The sequence below is a fragment of the Brachyistius frenatus genome, unplaced genomic scaffold (assembly GCF_029030835.1).
Source record: "Brachyistius frenatus isolate BFR_SWC_R1_liver_20210118 unplaced genomic scaffold, ASM2903083v1 Contig_86, whole genome shotgun sequence".
NCBI lineage: Eukaryota > Metazoa > Chordata > Actinopteri > Embiotocidae > Brachyistius > Brachyistius frenatus.
This window is the reverse complement of record NW_027210685.1, coordinates 630,001-648,899: the sequence shown is the minus strand read 5'-3', so window position 1 is coordinate 648,899 and position 18,899 is coordinate 630,001. Positions and strand designations below refer to the sequence as shown.

Here is an 18,899-nt window from a genome sequence, read left to right as displayed (position 1 = left end):
TGTGAGTTTGTCACGTTTGCGTGACACATAGTTGAGCCGCTCACTCGTCGGTCTTGTTGGCCAGGAACTTGTCAGGTAATAGATGGCTAATATCTCCTGCTTTTCACCCTTCGAGTAGCCTTTAGCTTAACACCTGCTCTGTATGCTTCGTACCGGCGCCTCAGTTCACCTGGACTGTGATAAACTGTACCAACGTGACTATTTCTTTATATTATAAGTAGCTTGACCCTTCAGTAAACAAAGCATCTGCCACTCGCTTGAATAAAACAAAACTCAATATTCATAGGATACACAGAATACACACCAGAGAAACAGGAAAGTAAAAAGGATAAAAACACGTCAACCCAGCCGGTTACTAGGCGGGCTCGCACTTAAGTTGGCACTGGAAGGAAATACAACTTTTGACCTTATATCAACCACTGATTTACCCGCCTACAGTAAAGGTCGTGTTTGCTGGGGTCCTTGGATACCTTTGTTATCTATTTATGTTATGTCAGTGTTTCTGTTCCTTCCCGTCTGATATTTTGTGGTGCAGAAATACTAATCTGTTGTTGTTGTTTATCACACCATAAAAATTCATAAATTTGGTTTTTAATCCAAAGAAATCTCGTTTGAATAAGAATTATTATAATTTATTCACACGGCAAGTACTTAGACTAATCCTGTGAATGTGAAGCTTAGCCACACTTCAGACTTTTTTGCAACCTATGTTATAACATTAGCAGCAATATGGAAGGAAGCACAGCCAATTCAAACATTGCTTTCGAGAATCAATTTACAAACGGTTTATCCTCACATTTGACGGTCATGAACAAGTTAGTTTGAATCTTTAGCAGAGGAAATTGGTCGGTCAATGACGTGTAAATAAATGGAGAGTTGCAGAGAGGACAGAGAGTTTCATCTTAGAAGAGGACATCAGGACGGATATCAGGTGGCAGAAATCCAACACAGTCACGGTTCCTTTCTCTCTGCTCCATTCTGTCGCTTCATGCTCTGGAAAATAGAATATTCTACCAGCTGCCTCTCAAAGTTGAATTTGCCAGCGGTGCAAGGTGAGGGGCCGCATTGAACTAATCATATTAGCATATCAACTCCCCCGCTGCTGTTTGAGGGCTGCAATACTAACCTCAGCACAAAGGGCTATTTGCCAATTTAGAAATTAATTTAATCTAGTTTACCCCACCTCACATAGAGGGGCGATTTGTATTCAGATGGAAGCCAGTGTCCGTCTGATTCGGTGCAGGAGGCCAAATCGTGGGAGTGACATCATTGCCCTCGAGCCTCTCACTATTTGTCTGCGTGCTGACTCCTGCAGACAGAAATAGTCGTGGGTGTGCATCATTGCATGTGTGCAAATTGTTCATGAAATCTGAATAACTGCTACTCAAATCGGAATACTCTGAATAATATCGATTCCACCCACCTACCCTGCTCTTCTCACGCATCTGGCTGGAATGTTTTATGTATCACTGTTGTCTTTTGTCTCACAGTTTTTTTTTGTTTGTTAGTAGGTCGAAAGGCGGTTCACCTGAGGAGAGGAAAGGTGCAGGAGAGGGGCGAGTGGGCACTTTCCGTGCGGATGTGGCCTACAATCTGTTGCACACACTGTTCTATGGCCTCCTGGCTTTCAGCACTATGAGGTGAGCTCATGCACTTGTAATTGCAGAGACATCCCCACGCAGATGCCTGCACTCACACGTACGCCCAAGTAGTAACAGTCTGAGACAGCGGCTCTTCAAACACACTTTTCCTCTCTTGATAACTTGATTATTCGTACTTGTGAGCATATGCTAAAATCCAAGAGCCTCTTAAATGTGTTTCGCTAAGTGTCTGAATGGTCCACTTTCCCTCGGCACCATCCAGCTGTGTGTTAGCGGCTCAGCTAGTGACACCACTCACAGCAGCGACAGAAAGAGTTGAACAACTGAGGACTAATACTCTGGACTACACAGCTAACACCTTGAAATGTCATACATGCATGCATTAAAGCTTGTCTTCGTGTACATCACATGACAAAACAAGTGCACACGGAGCAAACAAAAACCGCAAGCTAAGTTGCGTCTCCTGTGGTTTCATTTACCATAAAAACTCATAGTATTGTCCTTAATTTCAGGCAGCAGTAAAATAAAGAAGGCCTCTTATTTTTAACCCTTTAAAACTTTGACCCACATACACAAGTATTTGGGAGTCATTTGGAATTGGAAGTACCAAGAGGAAAGTAGTCATCTGTTGAACTCAAGGCTGCTTGGCTTGTTTTTTGGCCCAGCGACTACGTCTCCAGCAGGCTTACTGCTCTGTGGGTGGTGTGCAAACATCTCAATCCACCACAGCAAATGTCTCTATTTGAAAAGATTGAGGAAAGTATTTCCGGATATTAGATACAATGTGAGAAGAATGTTGTTGGGGCATGCTCGGTCTTCGTGGTAAATAGAAAAATCCTGTATTTAACTAAATTGTTTGACAGTTTTTCTCATGCTAATTGTAATTGTTCTGTATCAGCTCACAAGAGAAGCTTCTTTACATAATTATTTTAAGACCTGCACTTTTATTCCAACAGATTTAAAAGCAATTTGAGCATTTGTACAACTGACGTTTCTACATATTTATTTAGAAACATGATTTAAAAAAACAACAACTCCATTCCCACTTCTTCTGCCATACATGTCAGTTCTCTCTCTTTTTTTATTCTCTCTGTTCTGGCGGCACACACAAACACAATAACCGGTTTCTCTGGTTCACCTAACTGCATCATCCGCTGGCAGGTTCCCACTGTGGAACGACACCACCGCTGAGGGTTTCTACAGGTGCCAGAGTCTCGCAGTGGGATGAGAGGCCTGACACCAGCGTTGGCACCTTGACTTTATCACTGAAAAGAAACATCTTTCTTGCAGTCGACTTTCATATGCAGCCACTTCTTCTTAATTTCCGGAATGTTTTGGCTTGCTGAGCTGGCGGCTTTCAGTGCCGCTGCGTTTCGCTGGCTCTTGACTAATATGCTCTTATTGGTAATAGCAGAACTGTGACGACCAAACAAAATGGGCTTTCTGGCTCCAACCTCTGCAGCGGCTGCCTCTGTCTACACCTGGAGATCGGCTTTCACTGGGGTGTGAACACTCTGTTCTCAATCGTCATTTTGAAACATTTCCTCACGTGTTGCAGTACTGTTATAGTTCAAGGTCCCTTTAAAAATGTATAATGATGCTCACAATCAGTGTATTTCCAAAAGACGTAGCAACTATCACTACTATAGATATGGTGTTTTAAAATGTTATTTTTGCAAGGCCTTTTGGTTGATTCCAAAAATGAACCAGACAGGATGCAAATCTCACAAACATTCAAAATACTTCATTTACATTATGAATTGTAAATCATATGCTATAATTTTACACAATGCACTGCAAAAGAATGTTAACTTAGCATTTACTCAGCAGATCACATTAATAGACTATACGAGTTAGAGTGCCAGACCTTCTGTGCTGGTTTTGTACAGACCTGCACAGAGTCAATAATTGGTTCAAGACAGCAGCATATCCTTTGAAAAAAAGTACACGGCACGTCGCCTTATTACGAGCTCCGTAGTGTCACACATATTGACTAATACACCCTGTGCTTTGCAGTTGTGGTTTCCCCCCCCAGTTCTCCTCTACAATTTCAACCACAACAACCCTCCCCACTCCAAACTTCCATTTGTTATTGTCAAGTTGTATTCATTGCTAGCATCATTAGTGAGCTTCCTGTACTGAGCGCACTTCAAGCTGCAAACACAGGCTGCGATGCTTGACATCCATGATTCATTACTGGGAAAGTGTAATTGCATTTAACTTCAAGCTCATTGTGAAGACTGTCAAGAAAATCATGGAGCTTACAAGTAGAATTATTGCTTCTCTCCCCTCCATTATAAGAAACCTACTATTGCACATTCAAAATGAAAAGGGGAATATTCTAGTACCAGGTTCATAGCAACATGGAGATTGCTGCATTTCGAAGGGTTGAATAAGTAGCTTAATTTATACGATTTTAGGTGGAGTATAGCCTGTAACTGGGTTATTCTGTCAGTGGAAAATTGCAAATTGAGGGTAATACGGTGGCGGGATTTCAAAGCAAATGTGCTGTGCAGCACCTTTAAAATACATACAGTCATTCACTCTGTGTTTCCTGCTGCAGTCGGGAATTAAAAGTACTGATTGAATTCCCACAAAAGGGACAACAAGAAATCTGAAAGCTTTTAACTCAGCACAAGTGAGGTGGAGCACACACTGACACATTTGATTTCAGCACTTTCTCCAAAATGCTGATTAAGAGCAAAAGGCCAAAAGTGCAGCAAGCCATTTGTTTCTGTCAGACAGCTCCTTTGCATTAAAAAAAAAAAAAAAAAAAAAAAGTACTGAGATTTATTTCTGTGAGGCTGCACTTCTTTATGCCTCCTCACTCCCGCCTGCCCTCCCTCTGCCGCGGCTTCATCTCTGTACCTGTCAACAAATTTGAGCTCATTTCATTCTCTCCGTCCGCCTTGTTCTGTTCATGCTTCTTATGTGCTTTGGATCAGAACTTTAAAATAAAGCTGCGTTTCAGGCACAGTTCAACCACATTGGAACCACTTCACTGAGTCTAGCTAAACCAGAGACAATGTCCTCGTCCCGTCTGAATTTATTGTGGAACATTCAAATTGAATAGCTGCATTTTCACCTGTTTGTATAATCTGCCAGCCCTTCTGTTATGGAGACTGACTGAGTCTTGTTGAGAGGAAGAATGTAGGTTTCTATTTAACATCCCTTCTCTCTGTCTCTCCTTCCACCCAGAATGAAGTATATATGGACGGGTCATATGTGTGCGGTGGCTGCCTATGGGGTGTGTGGCACTGAGCTGTGGACTCTGATTCTCAACGTACTCCGCTGCAACACTAAAGTTCTGGTACGATCTCACAACTGCACTTCCAAATACTGTGTGTGTGTGAGTGTGTGTACATTTTGGTCAGTCTTCAGAAAGGATAGTGGTTTGATTCTCAGTTCTAGTAATGGTGACACCCCATCTGTAAGATGCGCACATTTCCACTGTTCCATTACCACTCAGGCCACTAGGTGTCAGTGTAGTCATAACAACACAACAGCACGGATAAGATAAATGATACTTGGGAGCAAAGCTGCTCTATCTGTCTGTTATCTCTGTTATCTCATTCTGTGCTTGTCTTCATCTTCTTTTTTTTTACTTTGACTTTTCCTTGCCTCTGATAGAATTATATTCGTTCATTTCATTAAAGTTGTTTTCTTTCTCTCCTTTCTGCAGTTGAGGCTCGTCAGATATGCCGTTCCGCTCGTGATGATTGGTTGCCTGTATTACAAGGTATGCTATTTTCCTGGTGGTTTATGTTCATGTCATTACTGAGCCGAGTCAGTTTGTACTGGAACGATGTGAGAAACGGAAAATGGCCTTAATGGAATTTACAGAAGAAAATTATAACCAGCAATTGGATCATAACAGTAAACTTAAACGTGCTCTTTTTTAATTTTTTTTATTTAGCTGTTAAAAGAGTCTAAATGTACGTCCTATACGCTGTGATGTTCAGAGCAGTAATGAGACGTTGCTTAACACATATCAGTAGGTTCCATATTTTTCTTTATGGCCCTAATATTTATGGCTCATATTGTGCTTTCCATCACTTGTCTTTGTCCTTTTCCCCTCTAGTTCTGGCCTAAGCTGATGGAGGAGTTATCAGAACTGAGAGAGTTTTACGATCCAGACACAGTGGAGCTCATGACCTGGATTAGGTACACGCATACGCACACGTTCGCCCACACTCATGAATCCAGAGCACATCATTTTAAAGTCAATTTCATCGCCTGTTTCTGCAGATCAACTTTCGCTTTGCTCGATGCCCTTGATTAGTCTGTTAGGATGTTTGTGCATGGGTGCGCTTGTTTGCGGGGGAGGGTGTCTGATGAGTGATGAGAGCCGATGGGTCTGCATGAATAAGACATGGGGGTGCTGGAAAGGACCCAGCTGTTGGCAGAGCTCGAACCCACCTCGGGGTCTCTGCGGCCGGGCATTCGATCAAGAGCATCAGCCTGATGGGATCGGAGATGGAGCCGTTGCTGCTGCGTGTGCGTTTACACATCCGTGTGCGTCTTTTCTGGTCGTCATCAGGTTGGATGTGCGGCGTTGGGTGTCGGGTTAATAGTCTGTAATGCACCCACAATATCTGCCCAAAGACACATCTCACGTGATCCGCTCTCTCATAGCATTTGTTGCATTTCCCAGTTAAAGTGCATTTAGACCAATGGAGTGTGCTGAATCGGTCGCGGGGTGAATAGGTTTCCATCCAGCACGTTTTTGCAGCCTGCTCCCCAAACTCGGTTGAACTCTGGTCCGACACCGATCGGTACTGTTGAATAGGCCTTTCAGTGGAAGATAGAAATATAATGAATTAATGTATAATACATTACAGCTGAATATCAGGCAGGAAATGAGAGAGACTGGTGGTGCAGGAGAGAAAAACTGGCTTCACGATTCGAATTTTCATTATTGCATTTTTTTTTTTATTACGTAACAAAGTAATCTGAATTTAAAAAGACCAGACTAGCTGCATTCATGTGTGAGGGCACAGCTCATCAATTAACACTGACAGGGCTTTTTATTTCCTTCTATCATATACAACCACCTGCTATCGTGTGATCAAAGCACCATCTCTACTTTCAAACTTTCCTTTTTGATAAATCGTATAGTTTGGGCGGGCTCCGGTGACCCCTGACCTCCCCTTGTTGAGCTGCCGTGGTCCTGGGTTGACACTTTTTAAATTCAAAGTTGTTATTTACTGCTTGGTTTGTTTATTGTACGTAGTTTGTAATTGTAAAGTGTCTCGGGACCATGTTGCATTATGATTTTTAACTCCGAAATGAAAACAAATTCGGCAGTTTAGGAATAGCTTGTGAATGAGTGGACCTGATAGACGAGTGGTTACGGTGCATGTACGACTCGGACTCGTGTGCTCTGAGCAGCGAGTCCGCAATTCAATTTCTGGCCAGGGAGACCATTTGCTGCCTGTCACTCCCAGACTCTCTTCCCTCATTTCATCTCTCTCACTATCAAATGAAGGCAAAATGCTCAAGAGGAAACTAAAAGAGAAGAAAAGATAAAAAGTGGATCTTTGACCTCAGATTATTTGTATTACATGCGCTGGTCCCAAAGGCCAAACTGGAACATCCATGCTAATTTAATTGTTTTTAGGAAGTTTGTCATGTTATGATTTATGCTGGATATGTTCACATAATTTAAAGATTAAAACACTTTATATGTAAGTATTTTCTTCTGTTTTATGGCAGTTTTTATGCCAGAGGTCTCCAACCTTTTTTCTTTGAGAGACACTTAATGAAAGTGTAACATTTGTTCACACAGCTGAGCTCCACCAAATGATGTGAGCAATCACAAAGGAATACCCAGCACATATTTAGTTGGAGACGTCTGCTTTATGCACTCAGAGTCCTACAAACAGCAGGACCCAAACAGACTGAATCCGACTGAGCATCAGTGGACGTTCCCAGACAAGCTTCCTGACTTCCAGTATTTTCTACGATACCAAAGTGAATATCTTAAACTTTTTGGGTAAAGTTTTCCTGTTTTTGTCGTAATTCACATCAAGGCTGATTATACTTTTGGATACAATTTTGATAATTGGTTAACACTTCAATTGAAACAAAATTCAACATTAGTCCATTCATATTGCTGATCACCGCAGTCCACTTGTACATAATAAATCATAATTTAAGGCTTCTTATTTCCATCCTATCACCATCAGCGTGATGACACTGTGGACCAGATGTGATTTTTAATAAATGGCCAATTTCGATGTACAGTGAACCCTCGCTATAACGCGGTTCACCTTTCACGGTCTCGCTGCTTCACGGATTTGCATCGTGCATTGAAATCACATTAGGACTATATGTAACGTAGATATATTTAATGTCCAGTTCTATCTATTTCAATTGTAAAATAAAGGTTACTACTTCACGGATTTCACCTATCACGGTTTCTATTTGGAACGTAACCCCCGCGATAAACCAGGGTTCACTGTAATCCTATTCGACAAGATAGTGGAGTGGCAGAGGGAGCGAGCGAGCGAGATGGAGAGTGAGACAGCAGAGGAGAGGTTTGGATTGTGAATGTATTTGTGTGTGTGACATGGGTTCCCTTCCCTCCGGAGCTAATCCCATTAGGCTCAGAGGATTAGGGGCTGCTGAGAGTTACCTTGGTTGGGGCTGAGAGGAGGGCGGCGCGCTAAGCTTCTTGCCGCCGCGCTAATTACATTCCAGATGAAAGTGTTAAAATGGGGACGGGGGTTCATGTTCCTGCTGTATTCTCTGGGTGACAGCGGCCGACGCTGTTCAGTTTTACGTGGAAGGATCACGCGAGATTCTCAGTCTGTGGAATAATGAGGGGCAGAACAAGGATAGATGCATGAATACAGAGATGAGCACATTTCATGACCAGCTGGTGTATTTATGTAAAGCTGTCAGGGAGTCATTGTGGTAATTGTAGCTGCAGGGGATGTAAAGTGGTCCTTGAAATCAGAAGAAAAGTATAGAGTCATCTGTTTTGTTTCACTTCTGTTGTTCCGAGGCTGAAATGTCTCTTAAGAGGGTTGAAAGGTTCAGAAAAGCCACTCGAGTACGATATCTCAAATCAGAACTAGGTTTAGATTATAGTGTCAGGATAAAGATGTTTATTTGATAAAGATGGTTTTAGAGATTAGGATTATTAGATTATAAGTAAGAGGGCCCTCACAAGAGCTAATGATACGTGCTTTTAGGCCCTCATTAGTATAGAAATATGTGAGTGAAGGGAGGATGATGAGGGGATTATCATAATTCTCTCTACAATCTTTCATGACCCGTAATTTTACAGCTTTGAAGAACTGGGGCACTACCATAACTCACGAGTTTCCACTTGATAACAGCAGTGGCTCGGCAGCTCAGCTGTAGGCTGATACTGTGTTCTGAACGGACAGTCAATAAATCAATAGCAGTGTATGGTTGTTCAGCTGCCTCCGACTCTGAGTTACAGTTGTGAGTGTGAGTGTGCAGTTTTTAAAGTCACCTCCCGTGTGCCCCGTGTGCCCCGTCTCTCGGACTCCTCCTGAATCTAGTATTTTTTCCACCGGTCACACTTGTGTTGCAAAAGCCGTCCGGCGTCAATCAAGGAAGGCTACTGAAAAATAAAGTCATGCTTCGCAGTGGCTTCGGCGCTCTGCTCTCTGACATGAACTCAATGCCAGGCATGAAGTATTCAAGGCGGCGCAAGTGTTAACGTGTGCGGCACAGAGCGGAGCAGCTTAAACTCAGACACACTTTTAATGCAAACAGCTGATTCCAGGACTGGGTGATAACCACAGCCCATTCTCAGTACTGTCGCTACCCTGCACACGGCACGGTCCTGCAGGCCGGAGCTGCAGCAGGGAACAAAGCTCACACCACATTTCACAGTGCAGCTCAGAGTCTGTCGCGGGATTTATTGCATTTTGAATGTTTTTAATGTGAAAATGCACAATTGGAGGGTATTTGTAAGACCTGGATTTTGATGTCAATGTCATGACTCTATATGCGGTAAAATTATAGCACACAATCAATTTCCTTATTTTGTTTTAACCCATGAAACAGTACTCATCATACATATTCCACCAAATACAGAGGCTCTCTCGTGGTGTAGTCGCAGCTATTTTGTTTTATTTTGAAAGCTTTTCCCAACCCCCCGATCCCTCCCACCCATCTGGGTCAAGATATACAGCCTGTTTTGGAGAATTATGAAGGCTGCAGTGGAAATTATTAATGAGAGCTTTGACAGCAGTTTTGCTGCAGATTCAGGACGCTCGTCGAGCTACTCAGCATGGAGGGCCATTCAGAGAGGGAACGGGCCCCGATGTAAAAGTCAGCATATTTGAGTGAAACACTCACTTGTTTATTCCAAGTCCTCATGCTTACAAATGGACCTTCCGGTCCATCTAAAGTGTCAATAATTACTCAGATTAAAGCCTCACGTACATCCGTGCTGTTAAGTTTTGATCTATTTGTCCAGGTTTTGTGATATTTGCCTCTGCGATTTCTGCCCCAACCTTTAATACAAATGAGGTGAACATAATTGAATCTGTGGTGCTCACTGTAAGTAATACAGAAAAATTCAGCATCAACAACTCCTTCGAGAATCAGTGCAGCTAAAGCTTTAAAACTGGGCACAGAGTTTTTGGCCATTTCACGCCTGACGGAGAAATGATCATTAAAAAAACATAAACAACGGTTATTTTAAATGTTTGTCCAAATGCGGGGGCATTGTTACTTGTTCATCCTGTCTCGATAAAGGTTAAGTTTTTAACTCAGCCGAATTTCCCAGATATTTGTAGTCCAGTGCTAAAAAGGTTTCACTCTCCTTCCCTCTAGATCTGTCATCGTGTCTATCTGCCTGTCTAATGAAAACAAATTACTTCATCCATTGTCAGGAAACATGTGCCACTACTCATTTGTATATCAATCATTCAGTAAAAATCCATTTCAGGTCCTTGTGTGAAACTGTTTCTGGACCATTTTTTACATCCTGTTCTTTCTCTGACTGTGACTCAGTCTTTCGCTCTCTTAATTGTCTTCCTGTCATCCTGCTCCTTGTCGTGCTTTAAATTGTCTAAATTAGAAGCATTTGGGCTCATCCTTAAATGAGGAAAGTGCTGTGATCTGTGATGGTGCGTGTGTGTGTGTGTGTGTGTGTGTGTGTGTGTGTGTGTGTGTGTGTGTGTGTGTGTGTGTGTGTGTGTGTGTGTGTGTGTGTGTGTGTGTGTGTGCGTGTGTGTGTGTGTGCGTGTGTGTGTGTGTGCGTGTGTGTCTTCCACTGACTTCTAATACACGGTGAAGCAGTTCAGAGAGAGAGAGAGTTGGAGGAAGGGAGCGATGTCCTTGATGGAACTACACATCTCTCAGTCAGGAGTGAGCCTTAAGCAGAACGTCTATAGCATGACGTATGTATTAGAACACTAGAACACTCCAAATGACGTTCTCAATCTCACATCAGTCATTATCATCATTTTGTGCATCAGCTGAGTGCTATCGCAACTCTTTGCAGACGGAATAAAATGTTAAGATTAAATGAAGGAGGTCATTTTTACCTGGGAAGTAACTCAAGTAATCATCAGAAAAGCAGCTGCTCAGACAGTTTTACATCACACACCCTGCATGTCCTCTAAGGAGGGGCATTTCATGCAAAAATACTATTCAATATTCACTGGAAGTTTTAAAATATTCTTCGAAGACAACCCCTCCATCACCCCCCAACCCATGTTCTCTCTCACACACACACACACACACACACACACACACACACACACACACACACACACACACACACACACACACACACACACACACACACACACACACACACACACACACACACACACACACACACACACACACACACAAGACACACACATACACACTCACAGAAAGAGGAAGGGAGACTCTCTGTAAACTCATGCTCACCTTGGACAAAGCTGATAGGAAGCAATGTCATTAGCTTTCCTCTGTGATAGAGAGCACTTGTTTTCTCTGCACCTCAAACTTGATATTCTGGTGACAGAACTATCATTGATTGTTGATCTGTGGATGGACCATCTGTTTAGTGCTTTTATCTTAGATCGCTAACTCATGACAGGCATGCTTTATCTGGCACAGTTTGCATTGCACCTCATTTTAGTTTATTTTTTGAAAGTTACACACAAAACTATTTGACGTCCGCTGTCGTCTTTGCATGATTCTGCTATTTACCCCAGGGGCAACCCACCATACTGTCATCCGTGGCCCGGTGAGCGACCGTATCGAAGCCTCAAGTTGCCATGTTGATTTTTTGGAGCCAAAGTTGATTATATTTGGATCAGCTGGTGGGGAGCGAGCGGTGGGTCTGACCTGGATGTGGATCCAACGAACCCCCCAACCTATAGTGCAAATCTTATTGCACTCCAGTCATGTCAGTCGAACCAGAAACACTCCCAAACATACTCCTTTTTGAGGTGTAATATCGAGTCAATTATGGAGGACCACCAGAAAACTAATCAGAGAAAGGGATTTTAGCAAAAGACAATTTAATGACTAGTGGAAATCAAATTTTGAATAAAAATGGAAAAAAAAATGTTTGTATTTCATGAGAGAAGCTGAATGAGAGTCTGTAGAGCCAGAGGCTTTTCGGAGCCGGCCCCTAGTGGCCCTCAGTGGTACTGTAATTAAAGCTCTACATTAGCATTTATTTGACCATTATTTATTCATTATTTTACACACAGTCAATAGTTTTACTGGAACCTGGTAGCCTCGTGTTCTTCTTCACCCCCTTTCGCTGTTTAATGGTCGTTGGCAAACAGCTCTTAGATGCATTACTGTCACCTACTGGTGGTACTAACGTATTACTACCAGGCACGAGTGAAAACAATTGAAATATGACAAAACAAATTTTCGATCTTTTAATGACTATTTAAAATAGTTTTGACCCATCTGTAATGCCCAAAAGGTGTTTTTGGTTATTCCGAATGCTTAGATGTGCTTGGAATCATGTAAAGCCCCATGTTATAATGGAGAGCTTGCAGTGGTATCATATTTTTAGCAGAGAACATCCCTTCACCACTACTAAAAATACATGTACAGTCTAAAGTATAGACTCCTGTTCTTACTCTATTTTATATTGTCAGCCTGATCCACAATATGTGGACCTATGCTGCGGTTATCTCTGGATGTGTTTATCAACTATTTCAATTTTCTCACGTTTAATCCACAAAAACCTCATACTTATTAAATTCTGCACAGCAGTTTTGAAAATATCTTTATATTGTGCTTTTCTTCCCTCAGAAGTCTGTAAAACTGAATTAAAAAAGAATTCAGGCATTCATCAGTCGCAGTACATTTGCAGAGATAGAATCAGACAAAGCGGGTGAAAACACTTGGCTGTGTAGGAGCTTAACGTTAGATGTGAATTAGTTGTGTGTTGAGCAGAAAGTCGTGAAGAGGGCGTAGAGTCGTTTTAGTCCCTTTGTGACTGCAGGTGATAAATTAATCTGTTCTGACAGAAAACGCGAGCATGACTCCTAAAACAGCCTTTGATTGTTCTCACAAATCTCTATAGCAACATGATATGTAGCAGAGTGTAGAAAAAGAAGCCCGGATGAATTGGTGGATTTGCCCACATTTGATTTCTATATCAAGTTGTGACATTCGCTGCTGTATTGATTTAGATTCTTTTAACAAGTCTTTTTTTTTTCATAGAAGACAATTTTGACATATAGTAGGAATAACCACACGTGTATATGATGATGCAGTACTGTTAAAGTTAATTGTCCTGGACATTTACATGTGTTGATTCCATCATTATTGACCAGTCTGTAGGCTTTATGAGGATGTATGAGCAGAAATATAATATCCATAATCAATTTTTCATTAGTTTATAATCAACTGAAACTAAGAATTGTCTTTTTGTAACCTTAACATGAGCCCTTTATAGCTACATTGGGAGCAAGTCTTCTTCCACAGAGCCCATTGTGCTTTACTGCCATGCTTCTACGGTGGCCTAGAATGGACAAACCAAAAACGAGCTCTGGAGAGGCCCTATTCCCTGGTTTGCGTCGACTTTTCTACACACGTGGAAGGAGCAGTTGAGGCGAGGGGTGTTCAGTTGATTGAAATGTGCAACCTAACCTCCAAATTTCATGAAAGCTGACACACTGCTCTTTCAAGCTTGCATTACCTCATCCCCCCCCCCCCATTTTTGTCATTGGCATATAACCTTATAAAGTCATTACATCAAATGCTTTATTATATAACCATATAAAGTTGTTATATCAAATTTTCTATCAAATAGTTGCCTGATGTCACATTCAGTCCTTTAAACTCTGTTTTGGTCTCCACCGATCGTCAAAGGAAAACGTCTCTTGAGCAGCTGGCTCCACTAGCTCGGTGCCAAATGTATCTCCCATTTAAACGGTGGGTGAGAAACCTATAGTTGTTCCACAGCAGCCTGCTCTGGCTGAAACATGCTCAGCGGAGCTGAGGGGAACAGCCGAGTAAAACGATAACTGAGATAATAATCCTCCTAATGATGCTTTCTGAAGCTGAGCAACATGGTGCTAATGAATACTTTTACCGGGTGTACAAGTACGTGAATGTGTAAACACTGACCTGTACAAACAACCCACTCTCTGTGCTAAGGCACTGTAGTGAATCTCCTCCAGCGACCACTGTACTCTGCAATTAATGGGATTTCATTTTAATAATGTCAATGGGGTGCATGCCAGTGCCTTCTAGAATTTATATGAGAATATAAACATGAAATTAAATGTAAATCAACTTTAAGGGGAAGGGATCTGCTCCCTGGAACGCAATGACTGATTTACATTTACACACTCACAGAAATGGAAATGAGTCATTTCTGCTGCAGGCCAGGAGGCCAAGACGCCAACCCCACGCATCTGCCAATGAACATGTATGAATACCCCCACCCCCCACCCCCACCCCACCCCACACACACACACACACACACACACACACACACACACACACACACACACACACACACACACACACACACACACACACACACACACACACACACACAGATTGAGGCATCCATCAATTTGATAAAATGCCTTTACTTCACACATAGAACATGTAGGTTAGTCATTACTGTTCCACACATACTGTACAGTGCTCCTTACACGTAGAGCATACAATATGTTTTGCAGCCTATGCTCAATATTCTTTGCTATTCTTGAGTAATTGGACTGTAACTAGGCCATATGTAGTAGAGATGGGCACTTTAAGCAAAAACACTTCGAAATTCACTCTGAACTATTCAATTATTAATCAAATATCCGCATATGGACTGCGAGTCAGATAACGAGTGAAGCCTGGTGCGCGCCAAACATTGTGCTTGGAGATATTGCCAATTTGCATGTTCTCCCTGTGCCTGCCTGGGTTCTCTCTGGGTACTCACTGGGTGTGAATGAGAGCGTGAACGTTCTTTGTTTCCGTCCGTCTCTATGTGTTGGCCCTGCGATAAAATGGTGACCTGTCCAGGGTGTACCCCGCCTCCGCCCAAAGTGAGCTCCAGCGCCCCATGACCCTGTTCAGGATACAGCGGGTATAGATAAAGGATGGATGGATCAGTTTTAGCTATTAAAGATAACATCTATAGAATTGTAAAGTGTACAAAAAGTAAAGGGGTTTGAATACTCTGAATACAGGAATCAACTTTCTATCTACTTTGTGTTTTGGTTTTACAGTGTGTGCTTAAGTTTTCAGCCTATTGTACAGCAGGAAAAGAAGGAATCCAACTACGACCATGGCTCCATGTTGAGACTAGCTCTGAGATGCCTTAACATTCACTTTTTCTAATGTCACTAAGATGACGTCTGACTGCATCAAGGTCTTTTTAAATCAGTAAAAGTTAGGCTCTTACTCCAGTTCACTGTGTGCCCGATCATTGACTCGCGTTCTTTGCTTACTGCGTTGCAATTGAAAATCACTTGCCACTTTACGTATCTGTAAACAGAACATCACGAGGCTCATTGTTCGACAAACAGAAAACAAAAGTGAAGAAAGCTGTTTTGAGAGTGAGCTTTTAACTTTTTTAATTGATGTACAAGAAGTCAACTGCATCTATTCAAATTATTTTACAGTCCTCTTTCTGGATAGATATGATGATAAAATGTCTTTTCAAGCTATTATTTTCTTTGCTCCATCAGAGTTGGTTAAAATTTTGTAAAGTAGTGCAGTGAGTGTGAGCCAGTACTTTACTTTTATCTGGCAAATCCAGTTATTGAATCATTAAATCAAAAATTCTTTATTTAAAAAAAAAAAAAAGAAGAAGAAGATCTTCAAGGTAACTTTTACCTTTTTAATAGGTTATTTTACCCTGCTGACAGACAGGCTGCATTTCTAAAACATATTGGATAATGTAATGAATACTTACCTTAACTAGCATCATGCATTATGCAGACTTGAAAATAATATTACATGTGTCCAGAATGAAAGGGTTTAAGTCAAGTTTGAAATCATTTTTTGACTTTGTCATCATAAACTCGTCCTCCACATGGAATTGCTTTTGTAGTGGGTCGTAATGAGTGATTTACAACACAGTGGATTTATTACGTCACTATCGGCATGGATCTACGGATGGCAATGTCAATATGTTTGTGAGTCACTTAGGTTCAGACTGGAATATCTAAACAAGTAAATGATGGATTACCATTAAATTTAGATTTCCTTTTTCTGCGTAATATGCATTAATCCGGTAGGATAAATTGTTCCCTATATGTTCCTGTAGTCCCACCATAGAATTGAAATTTTTGGCCTTTAGTGAAATAGAATTGTTGAATGTATGGCCATGAAATTTGATAGCCATATTCATAGCTCTCAGTGGAGGAATTCTGCCGATTAGTGCCGCCAATAGTTGAAGGTTTTTAATATATCTTGTGAAATATTCGTTCATATATGAAATGGGGCAAATTTTGTGCGGACATTCGTAGATCCGACACCATATATTCTGATCATAGATTGTATATAAAAAAGGACGTAGTCTGCCGGTCTGAAAAGTGCCAATGCAGAGGTGCCTATAAAGTGCAATACCAATAAGGGCTGCTAGGGGCTGTCTCCAAAAAGAACTGTTCATCTTTTTCTTTTTTATAGCAGTTATTATATCATTAGCTAAATTGACTCCTTCTGAAAATAATTCCATAATGAGTTAGATATTAGGTGTCAAAGAGAGGTATGTTTGGGGACGTGTCTGTTTTGATTGACATCCCTGGGATGCTTATCAGGATTGTGGAACAGGGGGTGTATTGTCCTCGGGCTCTCAGTCAGATCTATGAGTCCCATCAACCTCTCACTCTTCCCCAGCTTGTTCGGGAATTACTACTTCTGGCTCCAAATAAACAATATGGCGTTGACCAAAATGAATGATTTGAGGCCTTACACCAGCAGTTCACAAACCAACAGGTGACATTGCAGTTTTGGCACATTATTCTCATGTGTTTGGTGATTCCCTAACTTTTCCTGTGGCACCACCATGAGGTTTACATAGTTTCAGGGTAAAATGTTTGAACTACTATAGGATGAAATACCATGACGTTTTCTAAAGAAATGCATGGTCTCTTCAGGATGATTTGTTTTGAACACTTTGATCCTCTGACTTTTCCTTTAGCGCCATCATCAGTACGATTGTAACACGTTCAATACTTTTGCTTGTGACCAAATGCCTGCTCAAAAGATAGCAGGATAACATGCTGAACCGAGATGGTGACCACGAAAAACATTATTGTCATTGTTAGCATGTTTGCAGTGCTACCATAACAATTTAGATCAAAGTGCCATAGCATCCAAGTACAGCCTCGCATCAACAGATACCATGTGTAGGCTTGGTTTTATATAGTTTATCATTTCACCATTACAACAGGCTAAAGGAGGTTCCATTACTGCATTCACAGACAGTTGAATGAAATCCTCTAAAAGGACTTTGGACTTTGATGTGGTCTTGTGGCGGTTATGAAATCAGACGAGGTGTCCAGTATTTTAAATAATGCAGTCATCTTTCAGCGTCAGCGCTGCACAGTGTAGGTATGAGATGACCCCTGACATTACAAGTGAGGGATGCGTATGTGTGTGGGTGTCTGTATGTGTTGTCATAATAGAGGCCAGTCAAGGTCAAGTTTGGTTAATAAGAAACGCACATATACAGTTACAAGCACGCACACGCACAATCGAATTTGTCTTTGAACTTGTTAACTCTCACAACCTCATGGTGCTCATCGCCGGGTCGGCAGATTTTTCTCTGCCGTAGTAACTGCACACCTTTAGCCACGTTTGTGTTATTTCAATTTTTCTGTACAAAGAATGTTTTTTTTAATTTTTTTTTTTTATCAGCTCCTGATGTAGGTGGCCGCTGTCCTTGAAGCCACACAGATGAAATAAACTTTTAGATCACATCACTATTTTCCAATTATTGCAGCAGATCAGAACACAATAACTTGTTTAAAGTAAAATTCAATCAAACTTTTCTGATGTCTAAATGCACCTGTGAATATATTTTAACCTTTGTATCTCTACTTTTTTTTTTTCCTTTTGATATTCTTGTTAAAGCCACAAAGGACTACACATATTGTAATTCGTCAAAAGCTTAGTTATAGAAAATAATATTGGAATATGTATAGTGGTATATGATGTGTCCTTATCTCCCCTTATCTCTTTGTCTGTTCACAGCACAAAGACCCCCAAGCAGGCAGTATTTGCAGGAAGCATGCAGCTCCTGGCTGGTATCAAGCTGTGCACAGGCAGAGTTCTCACCAACCACCCCCATTATGAAGATAAAGACCTTCGGGAGAGGACCAGACAGGTACTGTAATATAACCAAAGTACCAGAGGGGCTGCAAGACAACACACACAATAAATAGAAAAACTGAGGTGAATAGATGGTAATTCAAATGTCAGCCATTCAAGGGGGTCAGGTTGATGTGACTGTCAATTAGCAGCACGCATTAGCTTGGAGTGAGTAATTATCGTAGATTTAATATTTGTGTTTTCAAATAGTTGTGAGACCTGAAAATGCTTTAAAACAGGAAACTGGTGACGTTACTGTGTTTTAGAGGTGGCGTGACTGCAAACAGTGACAATGAACAAAGGCAATCCAAATTCATCCGGAGTGGCAGGAGTTGTTCAGACAAACGGAAAATGTTTCAAGTTTAGGTGGAAGAATTCGGGCACATTCTGGTTCTTTAAGAATTAGCTTCAGAGACAATTAGAGACAAGACAAAGTTGATGATGGTGATATGGTGAGTGCATGCATGGTAGAGTCTGCATCACTATGGAAGGTACATGTCCAACGTGTTTTGCTGTAGG

At 41.4% G+C, this 18,899-nt stretch overlaps 1 protein-coding gene across 7 annotated transcripts in view; it reads left to right on the top strand.

Annotated features, from left to right (window-relative positions):
• The window catches only part of dpy19l3 (dpy-19 like C-mannosyltransferase 3), a 67,673-nt gene that overhangs the window by 34,520 nt on the left and 14,254 nt on the right, over positions 1–18,899 (top strand). For 6 of the 7 annotated variants that reach the window (XM_069709864.1, XM_069709863.1, XM_069709865.1 and 3 more), the window contains 5 exons: positions 1,509–1,640; positions 4,800–4,911; positions 5,284–5,340; positions 5,683–5,765; positions 18,264–18,396. In XM_069709864.1, coding sequence (XP_069565965.1) covers positions 1,509–1,640; positions 4,800–4,911; positions 5,284–5,340; positions 5,683–5,765; positions 18,264–18,396 — 517 coding nt within the window. The remainder of the gene's footprint in view (positions 1–1,508; positions 1,641–4,799; positions 4,912–5,283; positions 5,341–5,682; positions 5,766–18,263; positions 18,397–18,899) is intronic. The other variant, XM_069709862.1, reaches the window with a different exon arrangement.